The sequence below is a fragment of the Mya arenaria genome, chromosome 2, assembly GCF_026914265.1.
Source record: "Mya arenaria isolate MELC-2E11 chromosome 2, ASM2691426v1".
Classification (NCBI taxonomy): domain Eukaryota; kingdom Metazoa; phylum Mollusca; class Bivalvia; order Myida; family Myidae; genus Mya; species Mya arenaria.
Window position 1 is genome coordinate 52,015,594 of NC_069123.1, and position 23,317 is coordinate 52,038,910.

At 34.6% G+C, this 23,317-nt stretch overlaps 2 protein-coding genes across 12 annotated transcripts in view; both read left to right on the forward strand.

The window, feature by feature from the left end:
• Positions 1–9,225, forward strand: part of LOC128203749 (hexosaminidase D-like) — a 22,495-nt gene extending 13,270 nt beyond the window's left edge. For all 8 annotated transcript variants that reach the window (XM_052905328.1, XM_052905335.1, XM_052905303.1 and 5 more), the window contains 6 exons: positions 1,000–1,195; positions 1,427–1,509; positions 2,155–2,236; positions 5,624–5,728; positions 7,317–7,403; positions 7,948–9,225. In XM_052905328.1, coding sequence (XP_052761288.1) covers positions 1,000–1,195; positions 1,427–1,509; positions 2,155–2,236; positions 5,624–5,728; positions 7,317–7,403; positions 7,948–8,143 — 749 coding nt within the window. In that variant the 3' untranslated portion in view covers positions 8,144–9,225. The remainder of the gene's footprint in view (positions 1–999; positions 1,196–1,426; positions 1,510–2,154; positions 2,237–5,623; positions 5,729–7,316; positions 7,404–7,947) is intronic.
• A 3,525-nt stretch (positions 9,226–12,750) lies between these two features.
• Positions 12,751–23,317, forward strand: part of LOC128206194 (vitamin K-dependent gamma-carboxylase-like) — a 51,092-nt gene continuing 40,525 nt past the window's right edge. For 2 of the 4 annotated variants that reach the window (XM_052908532.1, XM_052908498.1), the window contains exons 1-2: positions 12,781–12,893; positions 18,485–18,521. The gene's annotated coding sequence lies outside the window, so the exon portion shown is untranslated. Of the gene's footprint in view, positions 12,894–18,484; positions 18,522–23,317 lie in introns of all 4 variants that reach the window. The other 2 variants (XM_052908514.1, XM_052908507.1) reach the window with 2 other exon arrangements.

A 23,317-nucleotide genomic window follows, 5' to 3' on the forward strand; every position in this document is an offset into this window, starting at 1 on the left:
AAAAAATAAATAAAAAAAAATTAAAAGCCTACCTACCCTACCTATTTTTGAAAAGGATGTAACCCTAACCAAACAAATTTTTTTTAGGCCTTAGGGCCATCAGACATCAGTGGTAGGTTGTCCTTGACAAGTATGACCCTTTGGCAGGTGTCAGTCCATCAAATGTGAAGGTCACAGTCAACAGGGCTTCGGCGTGCAGTTGTTAACAATTCAGCGCCAAAGTTTTTATTTTTGAACATTTGTGAATATGGGTCACCTCAATTCAAAAACAAGGTCACTAGGTCAAATAATAGGAAGTTTTTTTATTCCATGTCATTTAGTCAATAGTTCTTTTTATCCAGTTGTTATGAGACTTAGTCAGAATACTTGTCAACTTATTGTCTTTAACATTTGTGAATATGGGCCACCTCATGACAAAAACTAGGTCACTAGGTAGATATCTTAGGAAATATTTTCCCAGTGACATAATTTAAAAGTTTTTATCTAATTTTCATAAAAATTTTACAAAAACTTGTCTGTATTGTATCTTAGGCTATGTGAATATGAGTCATCTTGGGTAAAAAATATGTCATTAGGTTAAATTCCCTGTTCTTGATTTAAATTTATATTTTAATTAACTGTTAATTTTTTTTTGTCTTCCTGAAATCTTAGATGATAAAGTGTGTCATCTGAGGTCAAAAACTAGGTCCTCTTGGACTTTAAGGAAAAGCTGATGTATTTATAAAATGTTCATTTTTCCTCATTCAAATGGAATAGTTCTGTTAATCTTTATGAAATTTGATCAGGTTATTTGTATGAACATATCTTTAATAAGTATAAATATGTGTCTTGCTTAAAAAAACTACGGCACTGGCTCAAATCTTGGGTCTGCAAATTTTCATCGACAAATAAAAAATCGAATTAGCCCCTTTGTTATTTTTTATCACTGAGAAAAGGTTCCAAGATATTTTAGTCACAAGCGAATGGTTACTGATCTTTTCCCCAATCCTTTTTATTCAGACCTGTGGGACCGATTATCTAGGGTGTTTCCAAACATCTGGGTGGCGAGTGCGTTCAAGGGTGCGACGGGCGCGTGTGTGTATGCCACAAACATCATGTACCATGTGGACAACAACCTTGCCTGGCTTGGGGTCTTAGAACGTATTAAATCCAAGTTTGAAAACATACGAGGCATTGCAGTCACAGGTTGGCAAAGGTACATCCTAACCTATGGACCATAGGTGTAATATGCATGCTTGTTGTATAAAAGATAAAGCTGCTTGGAGAAAATCAACTTTGATTAATAATTTTTTCATCATATTGTCTTTATAAATGTTGGAGTAGTAAATTAAACATAGGTGGGCCTTGTTGCTGGTATGTACACCCATAGTTTGCTGACAATGTGTCTCCTTATTTTGCACTTTATACAAGGTTTTCACTTTTACAGGTACGACCACTATGCAATACTGTGTGAGTTATTGCCCCAAGCCCTGCCATCCCTTGCTATCTGTCTGGCGGTCATTAGGACAGGTATTTGTCTTATACAAAGTTTTTATTCGCTCGTTTAAAAAAACAGGACTTTTACCGGCAGTGTAAGGCCGGTCGAGGATATTCCAGGATGTTTTCCTCTCAATAACTTAAGAATCCTTTGTCCATTAACCAATAAATTTGGTCAGAGTGTGTAAAGGTATAATACCTGAGACAAGTTTGATAACCAACCATGATAACCACCCATATTGATCTAGTCACTTAAGAGTTATCGCCCTATAATTTTAGAAATTACATAAAATTGGTCTTGTCTGCTCAACTCGAGAGATATCCTCCTTTAATAATCAAAATAACCTAAAAAAACTTGCTACACTTGTTGCCAGAGACAGTACTTCAGTACATAGCAAGGCCCATAACTCTGGCTTTAATTTTTGTTAATGCCCCTTGTTTGGCTGGGAAAAAGTCAATACAACAGATGAGAGCTAGAGTTGCTCAGCAGAGTTTTTGTCTAACCAAAATTTGAATTGATCAAATAAATTTCTGAAAAAAAATGTGTTGTGTAAAACAGTTACTTCATAGATTTCGTTCATATAATAAAACATACAGAAAAGCATCTATATGAGTCCAGTTACTCTACATATAACTTTCAGTCACCCATATACATGTATATATATTCCTCCACTTCAGGCACCTTCAATGAGGACACCCACATGTCTGTGTCACATGACCTCAAGTTCAATTGTCAGCTCCCTCTTAACCCGTTTGAAGGGTGAGTAGGTGCACAGCCGTCACATTGCCTTGTCAAATTGGTGGAAAGTACTTTTGCGATAAATAAGAAAAAGTAATGAAAAACAAATTGATTAAATAATTTCCTTCATAGATATATGATATTAAAATAATATCCCTGACAAAGGCTTTATATTGTGATTTATTAAGTAAGAAAGAGTAATTTATAAATAATGGGCTTTATTTTGTGTTCAATTGCTCATTAAAAAAAGATTCCTAGCTCTTTATTTTTATTTTTTTACTTTGGCCACTATTATGAAGAATTTAAGTGTGGCTTACTGGAAATGTCATTTTATATTGAATAACAATTTGAGAATCTGCAAATTAAATCTTTTGTTACTGGAAACCATTATTATGAACCAGACAAGATGATAAAATTTGTGTAAAAATATTCTAATAAACTGACGATCTCATTTAAGTTATACAGACAACACGACTGAGTTCTTGAACATCATTGAATGCAACTGCTGCATTATATTAGTGAAGGCCAGGGCTTGATTCCCCATCATAGACAATGGAAATTTTCAGTTTCTTCTCCTTATCTTGCATTTCTTTAACATGACATTTCTTTAACATGACTTTGCATATTCATACATTTAATATTTAGTATTTTAGTATTTAATAACTATGTTAATGAGTGCAGACAACTCAAATTTTATCATATGGTCATGAATTTAGGGTATGTCAAAGAATTGTGTTATTAATTCATACATGTTTTTTTATTATGCCCCCCCCCCCATATTGTCCATGCTTTGTCTCTCCCTCATTCCAATTGTCTGTTTGTTACACACTTGTCTGGGGAATAACTAAAAAGTCATTGATGTGTTTTCAATGAATCTTTTAACATAGAAACTGGAATTATAGAAAGATAGCAATGAGCGTATGTGCAATGTGCAACTGGAATTATAGATAGATAGCAATGAGTGTATGTGCAGTGTGCAACTGGAATTATAGAAAGATAGCAATGAGCGTATGTGCAGTGTGCAACTGGAAGTATAGATAGATAGCAATGAGTGTATGTACAGTGTGCAACTGGAATTATAGATAGATAACAATGAGTGTATATATGTGCAGTGTGCAACTGGAATTATAGATAGATAGCAATGAGCGTATGTGCAGTGTGCAACTGGAATTATAGATAGATAACAATGAGTGTATATATGTGCAGTGTGCAACTGGAATTATAGATAGATAGCAATGAGTGTACATATGTGCAGTGTGCAACTGGAATTATAGATAGATAGCAATGAGCATATGTGCAGTGTGCAACTGGAAGTATAGATAGATAGCAATGAGCGTATGTGCAGATAGATAACAATGAGCGTATGTGCAGTGTGCAACTGGAACTATAGATAGATAGCAATGAGTGTATGTGCAGTGTGCAACTGGAAGTATAGATTGATAGCAATGAGCGTATGTGCAGTGTGCAACTGGAATTATAGACAGATAGCAATGAGCGTATGTGCAATGTGCAACTGGAATTATAGATAGATAGCAATGAGTGTATGTGCAGTGTGCAACTGGAATTATAGAAAGATAGCAATGAGCATATGTGCAGTGTGCAACTGGAAGTATAGATAGATAGCAATGAGTGTATGTGCAGTGTGCAACTGGAATTATAGATAGATAACAATGAGTGTATATATGTGCAGTGTGCAACTGGAATTATAGATAGATAGCAATGAGCGTATGTGCAGTGTGCAACTGGAATTATAGATAGATAACAATGAGTGTATATATGTGCAGTGTGCAACTGGAATTATAGATAGATAGCAATGAGTGTACATATGTGCAGTGTGCAACTGGAATTATAGATAGATAGCAATGAGCATATGTGCAGTGTGCAACTGGAAGTATAGATAGATAGCAATGAGCATATGTGCAGATAGATAACAATGAGCGTATGTGCAGTGTGCAACTGGAACTATAGATAGATAGCAATGAGTGTATGTGCAGTGTGCAACTGGAAGTATAGATTGATAGCAATGAGCGTATGTGCAGATAGATAGCAATGAGCGTATGTGCAGTGTGCAACTGGAATTATAGACAGATAGCAATGAGCGTATGTGCAGTGTGCAACTGGAACTATAGATAGATAGCAATGAGTGTATATATGTGCAGTGTGCAACTGGAATTATAGATAGATAGCAATGAGTGTATGTGCAGTGTGCAACTGGAAGTATAGATAGATAGCAATGAGCCTATGTGCAGTGTGCAACTGGAATTATAGATAGATAGCAATGAGCGTATGTGCAGTGTGCAACTGGAATTATAGATAGATAGCAATGAGTGTATATATGTGCAGTGTGCAACTGGAATTATAGATAGATAGCCATGAGTGTACATATGTGCAGTGTGCAACTGGAATTATAGATAAATAGCAATGAGTGTACATATGTGCAGTGTGCAACTGGAATTATAGCTAGATAGCTATGAGTGTATATATGTTCAGTGTGCAACTGGAATTATAGATAAATAGCAATGAGTGTACATATGTGCAGTGTGCAACTGGAATTATAGATAGATAGCAATGAGTGTACATATGTGCAGTGTGCAACTGGAATTATAGATAGATAGCAATGAGTGTATTTATGTGCAGTGTGCAACTGGAATTATAGATAAATAGCAATGAGTGTATATATGTGCAGGGTGCAACTGGAATTATAGCTAGATAGCTATGAGTGTATATATGTTCAGTGTGCAACTGGAATTATAGATAAATAGCAATGAGTGTATATATGTTCAGTGTGCAACTGGAATTATAGATAAATAGCAATGAGTGTATATATGTGCAGGGTGCAACTGGAATTATAGCTAGATAGCAATGAGCATATGTGCAGTGTGCAAGAGCTTTAGTTCTATGTTCCATTTTTCCTGAGTTTTTATATTACATAACCATATTTTGTAGATTCAAATTTTGTCCGCACCAAAAGTCCAAAATTGTTTGAGAACTTTATTTAAATTTTCTTAAATGGAGGAGCCATAAACACTCTGGCCATTTTAGTACTTCCATCGCTTCCAGTGAAATGCTTGTGTGAATATGTTTTAGTTGAAGTACATAGGTCTTACGTTACTTGAAAACAAATAAAGAAATCAGTGTGCAATATTTATATGTCATAATGATCTAATAGTTTGTTTACCTTTTACCAATAATTTGTTAACCTAGTTATTGATTTGAATCATCTTGTGTGGGGAAAAGAGCTGTTAGAAGCAACATCTTTTGAAAATTAACTTCATGTGGGAACTTCTTGACTACCATATCGGACAGCTTTTCAATGTTTACACTAATGATTGAATTCCAAATTATACAATGTTTCTTCATTAAACAGACATTTATCTTTGTAATTCTGTGTTGATGTGTATGTTCTAGGAAGGAGGTTGCGTGTTGTGAGTACCCAGGCTCAGACATCTACACCCAGACAGTTGAGATGCTGAGGCTTGATACTGCATACGAGGATTTCCTCCACAGTGAAGGGTAATGATAGGGGAGGGTGTTTGTCACTTCCTTCACAGTGAAGGGTAATGACAGGGGAGGGTGTTTGTCACTTCCTCCACAGTGAAGAGTAATGACAGGGGAGGGTGTTTGTCACTTCCTCCACAGTGAAAGGTAATAACAGGGGAGGGTGTTTGTCACTTCCTCCACAGTGAAGAGTAATGATAGGGGAGGGTGTTTGTCACATCCTTTACAATGAAGGATGGGTATGATAGGGGAGGGTGTTTGTCATATCCTTTACAATGAAGGATGGGTATGATAGGGGAGGGTGTTTGTCATTTCTTCCACAGTGAAAAGTAATGATAGGGGAGGGTGTTTGTCACATCCTTTACAATGAAGGATGGGTATGATAGGGGAGGGTGTTTGTCACATCCTTTACAATGAAGAATGGGTATGATAGGGGAGGGTGTTTGTCACATCCTTTACAATGAAGGATGGGTATGATAGGGGAGGGTGTTTGTCATATCCTTTACAATGAAGGATGGGTATGATAGGGGAGGGTGTTTGTCACATCCTTTACAATGAAGGATGGGTATGACAGGGGAGGGTGTTTGTCATTTCTTCCACAGTGAAGAGTAATGATAGGGGAGGGTGTTTGTCAAATCCTTTACAGTGAAGGATGGGTATGATAGGGGAGGGTGTTTGTCAAATCCTTTACAGTGAAGGATGATTATGATAGGGGAGGGTGTTTGTCACATCCTCCACAGTGTAGGGTGTGTATGATAGGAGAAGGTGTTTGTCACTTCCTCCACAGTGAAAGGTATGACAGGGGGAGGGTGTCTGTCACTTCCTCCACATTTAAGGGTATTGACAGGGTAGGGTGTTTTTCACTTCTTTCACAATGAAGGGTGGGTATGATAGAGAAGGGTGTTTGTCACATCCTCCACAACAAAGGGTAATGATAGGGAAGGGTGTTTGTTAATTCCTCCACAGTGAAGAGTGGGTATGATAGAGGAGGATGTTTTTCACATCCCCTACAGTGAAAGATAATGATAGGGGAAGGTGTTTGTCACTTCCACCACAGTGAATGGGTATTGACAGGGGAGGGTGTTTTTCACTTCCTCCACAATGAAGGGTGGGTATGATTGGTGAAGGTGTTTGTAGGGAATGGTGTTTGTCACTTCCTCCACAGTGAAGAGTGATGATAGGGAATGGTGTTTGTCACTTCATCCACAGTGTAAGGTGAGCATGATAGAGGAGGGTGTATGTCACATTCTGCACAGTGAAGGATGGGTATCATAGGGGAGGGTGTTTGTCACATTCTCCACAGTGTAAGGTGAGCATGATAGAGGAGGGGGTTTGTAACATTGACCACAGTGAAGGATGGGTATGATAGGACAGGATGTCCTCACTTCCTCAAAGTGAAGGCATGATAGCAGACAATGTTTGTCACATAGAAGAATATCAATCAAAGAATATCTAGCCAGTGCTATCATTTTTGTTAGTTTCTTCACCTATGACCCAGTAAAGAAATTTTTAATGAAAATGGTGATTGATATTTTGATGAAACCTTATACCTACTCATTTATTCCTAACAATTTCATTATCCTTAATTTCATGTCTTGTGCAGGCGTTTGTCATGGATGAATGAGTATCACATGAGGCGAAACTTCACCAACCCCATGCACATGGGGGCCCTGCTGGGACAGGCTCTAAAGTATGTCCAGGGAAATGGCACTAGATTGTTTTACATTAAAGGCCTTGCTTCATAAATAATTGTTATTAAAAAAGATTGTTAAACATTATTGGTACTTGTGCATGGTTAGGTAATTAGAGGTTGCAAACAACTTTAAATTCAACATGTTTATATAGCTCTTGAGACAATTGTGCAATATTGTATACTGATTCCTCCTATTAAAGTGACACTCTTATTCAAAATCAATATAGACGAATGCATAACAAACATGCAATTTCGAGTGATAAACCTTTAACTACTTACTAAATAATGCCTTTATGGAAACAAATAATTAATGATTGTAACTGTGTATTTAATAGCTGAAAACGCCCAGATATTAAATGATTGGCGAACGCTAAAAGTTTTCTGCAATGTATGTGTATTGGGCTAAGACTTAATTCTGTTTATGAATTGATAGATATTGTATCAATATCATTTTAAGAGGTTAGTTATTACAGGGTAAGATTATCTTTGAATATCATGAAAAAGTGATTTCTATTTAAACTGCTGTTATTGTTATTTTCAGGTTGTTTGATGGGTTAAAGCACCTCAAGGCCAGGTTTGAAGAGTCTTTGAGGAAGGTGTACTACCAAGATACTGTCAATGAGTGGTGCGCTGTCTACCTCGACCCCAAAATAGATAAAATGGCCGAGATAGTTGAGCTGGCTCAAACCCAGAACCACGGCATGGGCATCCGCAAAAGACCTGACATGCTCACTTAACCTTTTGGAAATATTATTTTTTGTTATGGTTAATGTTTAGTGATATGATGGAAAAGGAATTGTGTTTTTATTTTCTAAAGAGCATTTTAGCAATATTGCATACATGTTGAAGTACAGGTACTTAAGAATGGTTTTTGATGTTTGCTTTTTTTATGTCAATACAATACAATTATCAGTATTAACAAGTAAAAATATGGTTTGTATTCATACTAGATACTGTGAAGTCATTGATATTTGTGGAATATTAATTTTTGTGGTAATCAACAAATTTGAGATCCAAATTAATTTGTATGTTAATTTTATAAATTTTAGTGCCATGTGTAAAATGATATACATGTTTTTACATCAATATTATTCAAATTAGCATATCTTTTTTACTGAAACAAACTGTGTTGTGTTTATATGGTGTTTGAAGTTGAATTGTACAAAGCAGTACATAAAAAAATTATGTTTTTAATTTCTGGGGGATACCGTTTGTTTGTTTTTTGCTGTTCATCTTCATATTTCTATTTTTCTTGCTGTTGTATGTTTTGATACAAGTTTTGTTACCTCTCATGCCAATGTGGGCCAAGAGTATGAATAAAACTTGAAACTTGACATCTTTTCTATGCGTCTTTTAACCAAAAACATAGATTAAAAGTTTTTTTCTTGGACTTTTCACAGATTTTTGCCCTGCATCTAATACCCCCTATCGTCTTATACCCAGTCATTTACAGTATTCTTTCCCAGCCAAGGGGCTGTGGGATAAATGGAATTTAGGGATGTTTGTACACAATGCCCTCATCTTCAAATTCTGGAGGTATAAAATAAATAATTTTCTAGCTTTTCCTCTTTGTTAAAGATAGTATTAATCAGCTCATTAACATTTCCTTATAATGAAATGTCTGTTTAAATATATGTAAATGAATGCATGTTTTTTTTTCCCTTTACTAAGTGTGCATGCCTTAATTTTTCGTTTTCTAGAGTTTTTGTATGCTGTTTTGATGTGTGTTCAATACATTTATATTGTTTTTTTTTTTATTTTAATGGTCTCCATTTTGTATTTTATATGCATCAAATGATTAAATATAAAAAGGATATAACATGATTTTCTCTCATCTTTTATCTTTCATAAAACAGTGATGATCAGAAGTACTTATTTGGGTGAAGTGGATGTTGTGATATTGTCTTTATATGTATGTCTCACATGTCATGGACATTTATAAAGATGGGAGTTAATGGGTTTTAAACAACTACAGGTAGCCTACTGAACCAGTGTTAATGCCTTGAAGGGTGGCATATTGTAATGGTCTATCATTTTGTCGGTGCATGCGTCTGTTCTTCCGTCTGTCCCCACATTTTCCTGAATCAATAATTGGGGATTACCTAGCACAGGGACCTCAAACTTGGTAGGTTGGTTGGACATAACCAGCAGATGAACATTTTTATGCCCCCAAAGGTGGGCATATTAAAATTGCACCGTCCGTCCGGCTCTGTAACTTTCCCTTGTATGGACAGATTTTAAAATAACTTGCCACATGTGTTCCACATACCAAGACGACATGTGGCGTGCAAGACTCGTGTCCCTACCTCAAAGGTCAAGGTCACACTTAGTGTTTATTCACAATGGAGTGCTGCATATAAGGACATAGAGTAAATGTTGTCGTGTCCGGGCTGTAACTTTCTCTTGTATGGACAGATTTTAAAATAACTTACCACATACCAAGACGACTTGTCGCGCGCAAGACCCGTGTCACTCTACCTCAAAGGTCAAGGTCACACTTAGTGTTTATTCACAATGGAGTGCTGCATATAAGGACATAGAGTATGGGTTGTCATGTCTGAGCTGTAACTTTCTCCTGTATGGACAGATTTTAAAATAACTTGCCACATGTGTTCCACATACCAAGAAGACGTGTCGCCTGCAAGACCCGTTTCCTTACCTCCAAGGTCAAGGTCACACATAGTGTTTATTCACAATGGAGTGCTGCATATAAGGACATAGAGTATAGGTTGTTGTGTCCGGGCTGTAACTTTCCCTTGTATGGACAGATATTAAAATAACTTGCCACATGTGTTCCACATACCAAGACGACGTGTGGCGTGCAAGACCCGTGTCCCTGCCTCAAAGGTCAAGGTCACACATAGTGTTTATTCACAATGGAGTGCTGCATATAAGTACATAGAGTATAGGTTGTCGTGTCCGAGCTGTAACTTTCCCTTGTATGGACAGATTTTAAAATAATTTGCCACATGCGTTCCACATACCAAGACGACGTGTTGCGTGCTAAACCCGTGTCCCTACCTCAAAGGTCAAGGTCATACTGAGTGTTTATTCACAATGGAGTGCTGCATATAAGTACATAGAGTATAGGTTGTCGTGTCCGGGCTGTAACTTTCTCTTGTATGGAAAGATTTTAAAATAACTTGCCACATGTGTTCCACATACCAAGACGACGTGTGGCGTGCAAGACCCGTGTCCCTGCCTCAAAGGTCAAGGTCACACATAGTGTTTATTCACAATGGAGTGCTGCATATAAGGACATAGAGTATAGGTTGTCGTGTCCGAGCTGTAACTTTCCCTTGTATGGACAGATTTTAAAATAACTTGCCACATGTGTTCCACATGCCAAGACAACATGTCGCGTGCTAGACCCGTGTCCCTGCCTCAAAGGTCAAGGTCACACTTAGTTAGTGTTTATTCACAATGGAGTGCTGCATATAAGGACATAGAGTATAGGTTGTCGTGTCTGAGCTGTAACTTTCCCTTGTATGGACAGATTTTAAAATCACTTGCTACATGTGTTCCACATACGAAGACGACATGTCGTGTATAAGACCCATGTCCCTACCTCTAAGGTGAAAGATACACTAAGTGTTTATTCACAAGGGAATTCTGAATATAAGAACATAACAGTGTAGGTTGTCAAGTATGGGTGGTATTTTTTTATGTTCAGAGGCAATTTAAAATAACTTGCCATATTTATTTGACACGTAAAGGCAAGATCAACTTTTCATGTACTGACCTTGTTCGTAGGTCAATGTCACATTCGGGGGCATTCGTCACATACTGTGACAGCTCTTGTTTATTTTTAGGTCAGTTTGTTATATGTCAAGATTGTGATGAACTGGCAGATGAACTCTTGATTTTGATGTCAGTGGGTGAAAGGTCAAGGTTGTGGTGACCTTGAGCTGATGCCCATTTCCAATCAACAACTTAAGTATGTGGGGCCCAGTAATATCAAACTTGGTTGACAGGTTGAACATGACAAGCATATGAACCCTATAAATTTTGGCGTCTAAGGTCAAGGGCATGGTGACCTTAAGCTGAAAATCTGTTTATGATCAATATCTAAAGAATGCTCTGTCCAAGTGACCTTAAACTTGGTAAGCAGGTTGGTCATGACCACTGGGTGAACCCTTTAAATGTTGAGGATAGTGGGCCAAATGTCAAGGCCATGTTGACCTTGAGCTAAAAATTTGTTTCTGATCAATAAATGAAAAACGCTTGAGCGATGGATTCAAAGTTGGTAGGCAGATTGATCATGACCAGCAGATTTGCCATCACGATTTTGAGGTCATTGGGTCAAAGGTTAAAGTCAATAACTGATGAACATTTGTACCAAGAACCTCAAACTGTGTGTGACAGTTTGAACACTAGCACCAGATGAATCCTATTGAGGATGGATTCTAGGATTTAAATATGGTAAACATGATAAAGCCATTTAGTAGTGCAGGTGTTTTTTCTTTATTCTCTTACACAGTTTGATTATTTTCATAACAATTTTACTTTTCTAATAAAAAAATGATTCCTTGCAAAAAATCCTTAACATCATATGTAAAGTGTTCACAAACATACATGTTCAATAATTCCATAATTCCCCTCAATGAAATGAGGAAATGGGGACTCTATAGTGTGGATATTTTTCTCTCTAATACCTCTAGGACATTGTGACCTATATTTTAATCGGGTACATGTACATGTAGTATGTCCTATAACATGTGGCATCCAGGCAAGAGTGTTCCACCCTAATATTTGTGCTTCATGTAGGGATTACATTTTGCATGACCCATGTATATATTTGTCAAAGAACAATTATAAGGACAAAGAGTAAATCCTAGGGTTAAAAATGTTGCGTCAAGAGTGTTTAACAAACATGATTATGACCTTGTGATTTTTCCCCTGTTGTGACGGGACCTTTAATCCAACTTTACTTAGATTTAAAGTTTTCCAAGTTTCATTAATGTAGCCCTTATCATGTAAAGATTTTTTCTATTCAACTACATTGCCCAGAACCAAACTTGACTTTGATTTCATAGTTTTATAAGGAATTAGTTGTGGCTGCTAGATTCTTTTACAATATTTGTTTTGGGGTTAGAGACAGACAAAATAGATAGTGATTTTTATGTTTATTAGTCGCATTACAAAATAATATGTATTTTTTTACTTTTAGTTGTTTTGTTTTAATGCCAATAGTATTGGAAGTAAATAAGTAATGTATAACATAAACTGGAGTCTAACGATACATAATATATACCTTGTCCGCAATAATCGGGGGACCGGTAACCGGCGGTGTGTTTAAAATAATAACCGGCTATTACACTTTGCAATACTCTTCTTTGTGGAGTAAGGGAAGGAAAACAAACCTTGATTTTTTTTTGTAAGATTTCTTAAAACCATGGTTGTTTTGCCACTTTTGTATATAAAATCACGTTTTTGGTTAGTGAAATCTCAAAAGTCAAAGGTCTTATAAGCCAAGCACGCAAAATGGTAATTTTTTTTTTTCAGATTCGATATTATCGATAACGCCAGAAAAAACTTACTTTATATAATAAGTGCATCGATTTCAGTCACTTTCAAAAATCCATACACCATCCAATATTACTTTATATAATAAGTGCATCGATTTCAATCACTTTCAAAAATCCATACACCATCCAATATTACTTTATATAATAAGTGCATCGATTTCAATCACTTTCAAAAATCCATACACCATCCAATATTACTTTATATAATAAGTGCATCGATTTCAATCACTTTCAAAAATCCATACACCATCCAATATTAGTCATGTTCGGTGTGCAAATGTACCCCTGATCCCAATTTCTTTCTGAAATAAAAAGACTTTCCCTGAATCCCCATTACGTCAGTAGACCAAAAGTCTGATTGATAACTTAAAAAATGACAGATTTTAAATATTATTTTGCATACATGAGGAAACACTATATTCTATAATATACAAGTCAAGTTCTACTCAGGTTACAAACCACTATTTTTGTTAGACTTATGGCATGTTTTCAACTTCGTATTTGCCAAAATTTCAGTGTCCGGACATAAAAATTAAAATAATGAAAGGACAAGACAGATTGAAATAAATATTATTTTGTACTCCGGATTAAAAAACATCATAAAACAGAGGTCAAGCTTATCTTTTACAGCTTTATTTCCCATTTTAACTTAAAATTTACTAAAAAAGGTGTTTGGGACAGGGTCAGTGGATTTTGATATTTTTGGTAAACATGTTCAATACTAAAATACAACTCATGCTTGACTCTTGTCCCATCTTGAGAGGTGCAAGGGATTTAAATAATTCTAGGTAAACCTGTTTAACACTATGAAATACAGGTAATTTCACCTTGATAACAATCCACCAATGTTTGAAGGAGTCTTTCAAAGAAATAGTTTACCATTCCTGTGTCCAGGTGGTAAGTCTGTGAATTCATCACTCCTCTGACAGATCTAGTTAATAACTGAAATGTTCCTTAACAGATGGTAGAAGTTATTAACCGTTATCTTATTTTAAACATATTATAAACCTTACCAGTTCAATTGAAATTTAAGCAGCTATCTAAAATTCTGCTCAACTTGCACATTCATAACTTATTAAATTATCCATTTAACTAATTCATTGCTGTTAGGTGGGTGCATTTCTGTTGTACTGTTTTATGAAAGCTAGAAGTTTGTATAACTAGCACATTTTTATTAAAAATCTTCAACTAATGTTCACAAATGTATAGGAAAAGTTATGCTATGAAATTGCAAAAACACATTTGCTTTATTTGCGCTCATTATCAGCATTATTTAATAATGCAACTTGACAAAGTTAACAATATTTGTGCACATTTTACACTACACTGTATGCAGTGACTGGAAAAAAAAACATGTGGTATACTATGGTCAACTGCTATTTATTTTAATTAATTAACCATGTGTCAATTGTATGCTTATCATGAATTGGAACAAAAGGACTATTGATGTCTTATGTGGCCTGTTTACATACAATTATTATGTCTCCCCCTTTAATGGGGAGACATATTGTTTTTACCCTGTCCGTCAGTCAGCCCGTCAGTCTGTACGTCACATTCAGCTCATTTCCGCTCAATAACTATAGATCGCTTTGACCCAGGAACTTCATACTTGGTATGCTAGTTAGACTAGTACAGTACTGTTAAGACCAAACTTTACACCCTTGTGCACTAGGAGTGAACTACTAGTGAACAATTTGTGCACTATTGATAAACTAATGTAGTCTGTAGTTTATTTGATAAGCCAGTATTGATTTTTCTGGTCCACTGAGATTGGCCTTACTATATTGATTTTATATCACTGATAAGATCTTTTCCTCTACCAGTTCATTTCAAAACTTGTGACAAAATATTTTAGTATTCACTGATGACTTTATGATGTAAAGCCATTGTACTAGGCTTATAAGACAAGGGGTTTCTATATTTGTCAATTTTATTTTACTGTTGATAAAAAAAGAATATTACATTTCTTAAAATAAATACATTAAGTTTATTTGTAAGCCAATATTTTGAAACAGGAGTGTTATATAATATAATTATGTTACTATTATAACATCTGAACAATTATGACAAGGGGATACATGTACTATATTTTTCAATTTTATTTTATTGTTGATAAAAAAGAATATTACATTTCTTAAAATAAATACAATAAGTTTATTAAGTTTATTTGAAAGCCAATATTTTGAAACAGGTGTGTTATATAATATACTTGTGTCACTATTGTAACATCTGAACAATTATGACAATTTTTTGTAATTCAGACATTTAAGTCATTAAGTGATAACAAAATATTAACTCTGAACAGTTAACAATTTTTAATTCTAATGCAGATGAAATAAAAATAAAACATTTCTTAAATAAATTATTTCTTAGCCAATATTTTAAATAAGAGTGTTATAAATATAATTATGATACTATTGTAACATCCAAACAATTATGATTTTTTTGGTAATTATAAATCATACGTATAAAAGTGAACAGCACTATTATATATTCAAACTGTAAATACAAAATCATTGTATCATTTATGATAAAAAAGTAAATGTGATTTAACAAAAGAAAAAATGCATGCAGTTGAAAAAAGATCTTGCCTTAATTAGAATAATTTAAAAATAGTAGCTCAAGCTATTTTTCAGAATTTTTTAAGTAACTATATTCACAATTTATTTCATTAACTTTTCATAAATAAACATATTTAAAGCCTAGTTTTAGCATTTGATACTGAATATATCTATTTATCTTTTTCTATAAAAATAGCACAAAGGGAATTGTCCTACCAAATGGCCAACTAACCAGGCATTAAAATTAATTGAATATCAGCAAAATGATAAAATGCTTATTCATACTTTTGTAATGAGATTACCCATTGTAACAGTGTTAGCCCCAATAGGTCAGAGCCAATAAACAATACACAGGAAGTATCAGGAACCCTGCGGTGATAACATTCAAAATGGCAAAAGATGAAATTATCCTATGCATTCAACCATTAACCAGGCATTACAATGAATATTATTTCATATTAAACTTGCTATTTGATGTTAAAATACATGATATGCATGGTAAATACTAAATATCTCCACTCTTAATAATTTGATTAACAAATGATGAAAAGTGTCATTTAAGATGCAGAATAAGATTTACCAAAATTAATAATATTGTTTTAATATTCCAAAAAGGATGAATAAATATCAAAAACAATGGTTCTTATAAGGGTACCGAATTTAATTTGAAAGAAATGAGCATAAAACACGCTATCTCTACCTTATGAGACTAATGTAGGCTACAGTAGTGTACAGTAAATCTTTTAGCATTCACCAATCATTTAATATTTTTTGCGCTTTCTGCTGTTAAATTCACAGTTACAATCTTGTTATCAGTAGTTAATATTTTCCATTAATGCATTATTTAGTAGGTAGTTAATGGTTTATCAGTCAAAATTTATGTTTGTTATTCATGTGTATGTATTGATTTTGAATAAAAGTGTCACTTTAAGATATAGTATTTTAATTTTATTATGCAGTTGCAACACAAAATATAATAAAATTAACTATTGTCCATCTTTTATTAAAACATATTTGTTTGCATCTCTTCTCTAAAACAAAATTCGTAAAAAATATATTGAGTTTCCTTCAAAGGCCTAGTTTTAGGAATGGTTGTCATGTTAATTGTCTGCTGTGTATCCCTTGTTTATTGCACTAGTGTCATTGCAGGGGTCAATTTCCTGTGTATTTGTTTATTGGCTTGGGGCCATTTAGAGTTGACAACATTTAGAGTAGAAAATAGCATTAGCTCATTAATACACAACCACTTCTTGCATAAACATATATGCATAGCAAATGTATTAATTTGACTGATTGGGAGTAAATAATAAACAAAAAAAGTAAAAAGGGTTTTATTCCATTTAAGTTGTAAAATATAAATAATTTTAATGGGATATTATAAATAATACTACTCATATTCTTATTCTAAAGCATTTGATAGTTAGCAAGAGGCAATAAAGATAAAAATCAATACACAGTGTACTATGGGGGGGGGCTCTTAAAGAAGGCTTAAATTAGCCTTCAATGGATAGTATTTCATTAAATAATGGAGCAGCATAACCAATAATACAAAATGCCTAAAATATACGTTTATCTATTATGTGTATCAAATTAGAAATGCAATTAATAAATCTGGGTACAATGTAGAAAATATACTATAATATTTAATGGTGTACTTATTTGATGATGATTGCTGTCAGGCTGTCACCTTAAATCCGAACACATTTGTTAAACAAGAATAAACATAAAATTGAAAGTTTCAGAAGAGTTGGAAGAAAATCTTTGTTAATATATCCTTTGAATGAATCAACAATGGCACAACAATTTCACAGTTTGAGCTTGGAACAATATATAAGGCGTGAACTTTGATAATTAACTATTACAAATAACGAACAACGTGTAATTATCACCTTGTGAAACTTTAAAGAAAGGCTCATGAACTCCTTTGAATGTTATGTCATAAAAGTATTTGAAGATGAAACCCTTTTATTTAGAACCAAAGTTATATAATTAAAGCTATCAATTAATATGAAAATAATGCAATGCATATTTATAAAGAAAACAAAAACATTTAAATGTCTAAATGTTTGACAAATTAACTTTATTTTATAAAACAACATCAATCATATAATTCTATATTGTTAAAATGAAAGGTCAAAATTGATTATAATTATTCTATAAAATAGTTTACATTAAAACATCTGTTGAAACTAAACACATCATTCTAAGTTTCACTGTAAAGATAGCATTTATTATAGACTGAAGAAGCCTTATCTGGTCAGCCCCTTGTCTCCATTTAGTCTTTCCCTTGTCTTACCCTTGTCTTACCCTAGTGCACTACGAAGTGCACTACGAAGTGAACTGATAGTGAACACGATGTGCACTTACTATCAAGTTTGGTCTAAAGATTGCTTGCACCCAGAAACTTCATACTTGGTATGCTAATTGGTCATGACTAGTAGATGAAGCCTATTGATTTAGAGATCACTAGGTCAAAGGTCAAGGTTGCAATGACCTTGAGGTGAAGAAACAGTTACCACTCAGTAAATAAAGAACGCTTGCACCCGGGAACTACATACTTGGTATGCATGTTGGTCATGACTAGTAGATGACCGCTATTGATTTTGTGATCAGTCCCTTAAGTCAGTCAGTCAGTCTGTACGTCACACTTTGTTTCTGCTCAATAAATAAAGAACGCTCGCACCTAGGAACTTCATACTTGGTATGCTAGTCGGTCATGACCAGTAGAGGAACCCTATGGATTATGAGATCAGTAGGTCAAAGTCAAGGTTGCCGTGACCTTATAGTGAAGAAAGGGTTAGCGCTAAGTAACTAAAGAAAGCTTGCACCAATCATATATACAATCACATCAAACTTATATAAAGATCAATCTAAACACAATTTTAAGACATATTTCTGAAACATTGATTGGTGACTAACAAAAACAGTGAAGTAGCAGTGAAGGGGAAAAAATTGTAACAAATGGAGACCGTACATGTTGTTTCTGCAGCTCTTGAAACAGTGACGGGACAGCAACAGGATAGATAGTAAGTAAATGTCGACAGGAGTGGTAACAGTGACAATAGGCGGGGTAACAATGACTATAAACAGGACTATAAACAACGGCGACAATGCAGAATTAACAACATGGGAAAGTTGAACCAATTATGCCGACAGAGGGTGTATATGTAGAAATAAAGTAGAGAGCAGAAATTTCAGCAATGACACAGATAGAAACTTGAAATAAAAATGAGAAGTTGTAAATGGTGTTTGGAGTAAAAGGATGAAGTCAGAATTCCAGATAAAATTTAAACAAACCATACAAAGGCATAAAATAGAGAACCATCTTAAGTTTACTTATGTCAGTTTTATTCTGGGTATTTTGGGGCTAAAATAATGCCTCATTGAAAACAAAATCCCATTTTTTTCGTTTAGAAGAAAAGGGAATCAATTTTAAGAAAGGAATTTGAGTTGGTAACTATTTTCGGCAAAATATTTGACTCCCTCAAGGTTTTTTTGAAGATAAAATCACTGTTTGCCTTGGAACAAACTTGGTTATTTTCTAGGAATATGGGATTCAAAACAATGCCATTCCTTATCAAAAAGGCCCTAACTCATTCCCTATATGGTAGGAAAAACAGCACTAAATGTATTTATTCTAGTCACAAATATTTCAGATAAATTTTAGCATACAATGTATAATATGATTTTAGAAATAGTTCAACAAGGGAAACTTCTGTAAGATTTTCCTTTGAAAAAATAAGTATTGTTTGTTTATTTTTTTCCAGGGAAAATACTTCTCACACTAATTTCAGATAATAATAATAATTTTGTTTGCTACCATGAGAGAATCTAATACTGACAGAGAGATGTGTAATGTAAAATATCCAGTATGAAACAGGCATGGTTTTAGACCAGTCACCTCATATTAATCAGACCTGTTTTGTGTCTGTGTGTTATGGACAGCTTTTTTTACTATTTGTGCTGTAATGTCAATAACTTGATTAGGGTGAAGCCCATTCATTCATTTAAAGGTGAAATTGAAACATACTTACCCTGAAGAACTCATTTATAATGTTGTTTTGGAACATCGCTTGCAGCTGTTTTACTAATGTTTTCATTATCAAGCCACTGATGATGCTGTTTGGCGTACTTATGTTTCCATTCTATGTCAAGCCATGATGATGCTGTTTGATGTACTTAAGTTGCCTTTTTCTCTGTATGATCTGGTGTTATCGTGGCTTACTTCTCATCTCCATGGAAACAGACATACAGTACTGTAACAAGGTATTAACAATACAAGGTACCTTATTCTAAATCATGATAGATTCATTAAAAGGTTGTGTTTACAGAAATTTAGCTTTTAGACAGTTATTCCTGTGGTTTGGCAGCATTTCCTGGTTACAGGAAGTGTTTTATATAAAAAAAATTGTTGAAGATAACAGCATAATCAAGTAAGCAATAGTATTGCTTTAATAATTGTATTGATACATATTGTAAATGGAATAATTAAAGGTCAAAGCAGGAGACTTTGCCATGATGTATAATTTCTGTCTGTTGGTAATTCAATATTTATGTAAAATGAATGTATTGTTTTACTTGTCTTGACGTAAATGCTGTTTCCATATTTATTTCCTGATTTAATGTTTGCCACAGCGTCAATTAAAGACGAGAATCACCAGAATAGGAAACAGTGGGATTGATTTAAAGATCACGCAGAGAATATATCAAAGCTATATTAGTAAAGCAAAGAATTTTGTTTGCAAACCATTATTAAGGATAATTATTGGTTTTGAATGATAAAACTACACCCCAAACAATATGATTATATATATCCAAATAAAGACTTGGATTATTTTAATTTTTTCCCTGACTATTTAATTAGCCCAGCATTATCAAAATGAATTGTGTGGTTGTGTGGGTGGTCGGCAGGCCAGCTATATCAAACTTGGGCCGTATAACTTCAGTTTCATTCATCATATGGACACCCCCAACTTCATATATAGTAAGAACATGTGAAGAGCTTGCTTCAGATTGCTTTTGGGTCTGTTCCTTCATGGATTAAGTTCACAGTTACTAAGAATAGAAATTTCGTTTCCAGCAATTAATTTGAGTGTTGTTCATGATATGAACACCAAACTTGGAGTATTGTTAGAACATGTACTGGAGAGCTTGCTTAGGATTTTTTTGGTCTGCTCCATCAAAGGTCAAGGTTAACATTACATAATATAGAATTTATAGAAATGCTTATCCAAATTACTTCTGTTTGTTTATTTCATATGGACATCAAACTCCAGTGTACACTAAAAGCAAAAGGACAGCTCGCTTTGGATTGATTTTGGGTCCCCTCTGTCAACTGTCAAGGTCACTTAAAAATAGAAATTATGTTTCTGGCAGATAACTAGTTTTGTTAAACATACGGACAGCAAACTCTGTGTATAGCTCACTTGAGATTTTTTCGGGCTCTGTACTTTTGAAGGTTATTGTTTACAGAAAAATAGCGTTATGTATAGCACCTTACCAGCAGTGATGATCATTATTCATTATACATATACAGCTTTGGTTTTGTTAAAATTAACTTGTAGCTAACCATAACAAATTGCTTTAGTCTTTTTAAGTTGAGAGCTATACATTACTAAAATTATAAATAAAGTCTTCCTCCATGTAGACTCTGCCTATAGGAGGCGGTGCTGGAAAGGAAACCACTTGACTGAAGCCTTAGTGCAGAATGCTTGATAATCATTACTGATTTAGTAATAATATTTTGCAGTCAGGTTTCCTTTAATTGCTTCATTTAATTATTGAAGCAGCGCATATTGTCGAGCTTTCCTGATTCGACCATTTTTGAAAGAGTTATTGCCCTTTGCTTATTTTTCATTTAAAATTGGTTTCTTCGCAACTCCTCTTACGTTTTTCGTGCGATTTCTACCAACCTTTCACAGATTGATGATCATAAAGTGAAGCAGCGCATATTGTCGGGCTTTCCCGATTCGACCATTTTTGAAAGAGTTATTGCCCTTTGGGTATTTTATATTTAAATTGGTTTCTTCGCAACTCCTCTTACGTTTTTCATGCGATTTCTACCAACCTTTCACAGATTGATGATCATAAAGTGAAGCAGCGCATATTGTCGGGCTTTCCCGATTCGACCATTTTTGAAAGAGTTATTGCCCTTTGGTTATTTTACATTTAAATTGGTTTCTTCGCAATTCCTCTTACGTTTTTCATGCGATTTTTACCAAACTTTCACAGATTGATGATCATAAAGTGAAGCAGCACATTTTGTCGGGCTTTCCCGATTCAACCATTTTTGAAAGAGTAATAGCCCTTTGGTTATTTTACATTTAAAATTGGTTTCTTCCTAACTCCTCTTACGTTTTTCATGCGATTTCTACCAAACTTTCACAGATTGATGACTTTATAGTGAAGCAGCGCATATTGTTAGCCTTTAGCGATTCGGCCATTTTTTAAAGAGTTATTGCCCTTTTTTAGCTCTACTGGCCAAAGGCCAGAAGAGCTTATGCGATGGTAATGTGTACGTAGTATGTGCATCCGTGCGTCCGTGCGGTCGTGCGTTCGTGCGTCTGTAAACAATTGCTTGTGAACACGATACAGTCTTCAGTTTTGATTGTATCTCGATGAAACTTGTACAGTATTTAGATATCCATTAGAGCTGGGTTGCTTTCGAAAACCAGCCAGATCCGCCCATGCATGCCTAGATTATGGCCCTTGATAGTATAAAAAAATGCTATTGTGTAAACAATTGGTTGTAAACAATTGGTTGTGAACACGATACAGTCTTCAGTTTTTATTGTATCTTAATGAAACTTGTACAGTATCTAGATATCCATTAGAGCTCGGTTCCTTTCGAAAACCAGCCAGATCCGCCCATGAATGCCTAGATTATGGGCCATGAAAGTTTTAAAGAAATGCTTTCTATTTTTAGCCAGGTCTGCATGAGCGAATTCTATTTTTAGCCAAGTTTACATGTACATGTAAATTCAAGTCTAGAGTTAAGGGAGACAATTTGCAAGTCTAGGATTTTGAGAGACAATTTGCTTTTTGCTTCTGCAGCTAATTTTGTGAATTACTCTGCCTTGTTCTTGTTGAAAGCCCAAAGGCCATTTTTTAGCTTTAAGTTCTGTAGTTTGCGCATTCATATTAACAAAATTGGTTGTGAATGTTTAAGTTATGCACCTGGTGTCATTACTGGCCACACCCAGGGTTCACAGGTTTGGTAAACATAAATCTGGAAAGGTTTGAAAATCTTTTTGTGTGTTCGTGCATCCATCTCAGCACAATTGATTGTGAATGTTTGTTCAAATTGATCAATGTTGTCCTAGGATGCCCTTGACTTTGACCTTTTGACCAACTTTTTTTAACTTTTAAAACTACAGAAATTTTTACTATGGGTACAGTTTTGAAAGCATTTTTTTTTTTGTCAGATGACTTTTACTTGGCACATATTAAAATAGTTCATGGAACTAATCTGCTTACAATACTTTCTGGGCTCAGATGTTGAACGTGCTACGTTTTCAGGTAAGCCAAACACAAAACATAAACCATATGTCTGTTGCCTTTTACCCATACATACATGCTCTGGATTGATATGACCACAATAGCCATGCCAGTAGAGCATAGGCCCTTTTGGGCCTCTTGTTTACATTTAAAATTGGTTTCTTCGCAACTTCTCTTACGTTTTTCATGCAATTTCTACCAAACTTTCACAGATTGATGACTATATAGTGACGCAGCGCATATTGTCAGGCTTTTGCAATTTGACCTTTTTTGAAAGAGTTATTGCCTTTTCTTAATTTTACGCATTTCTTATGTACCTGAGAAA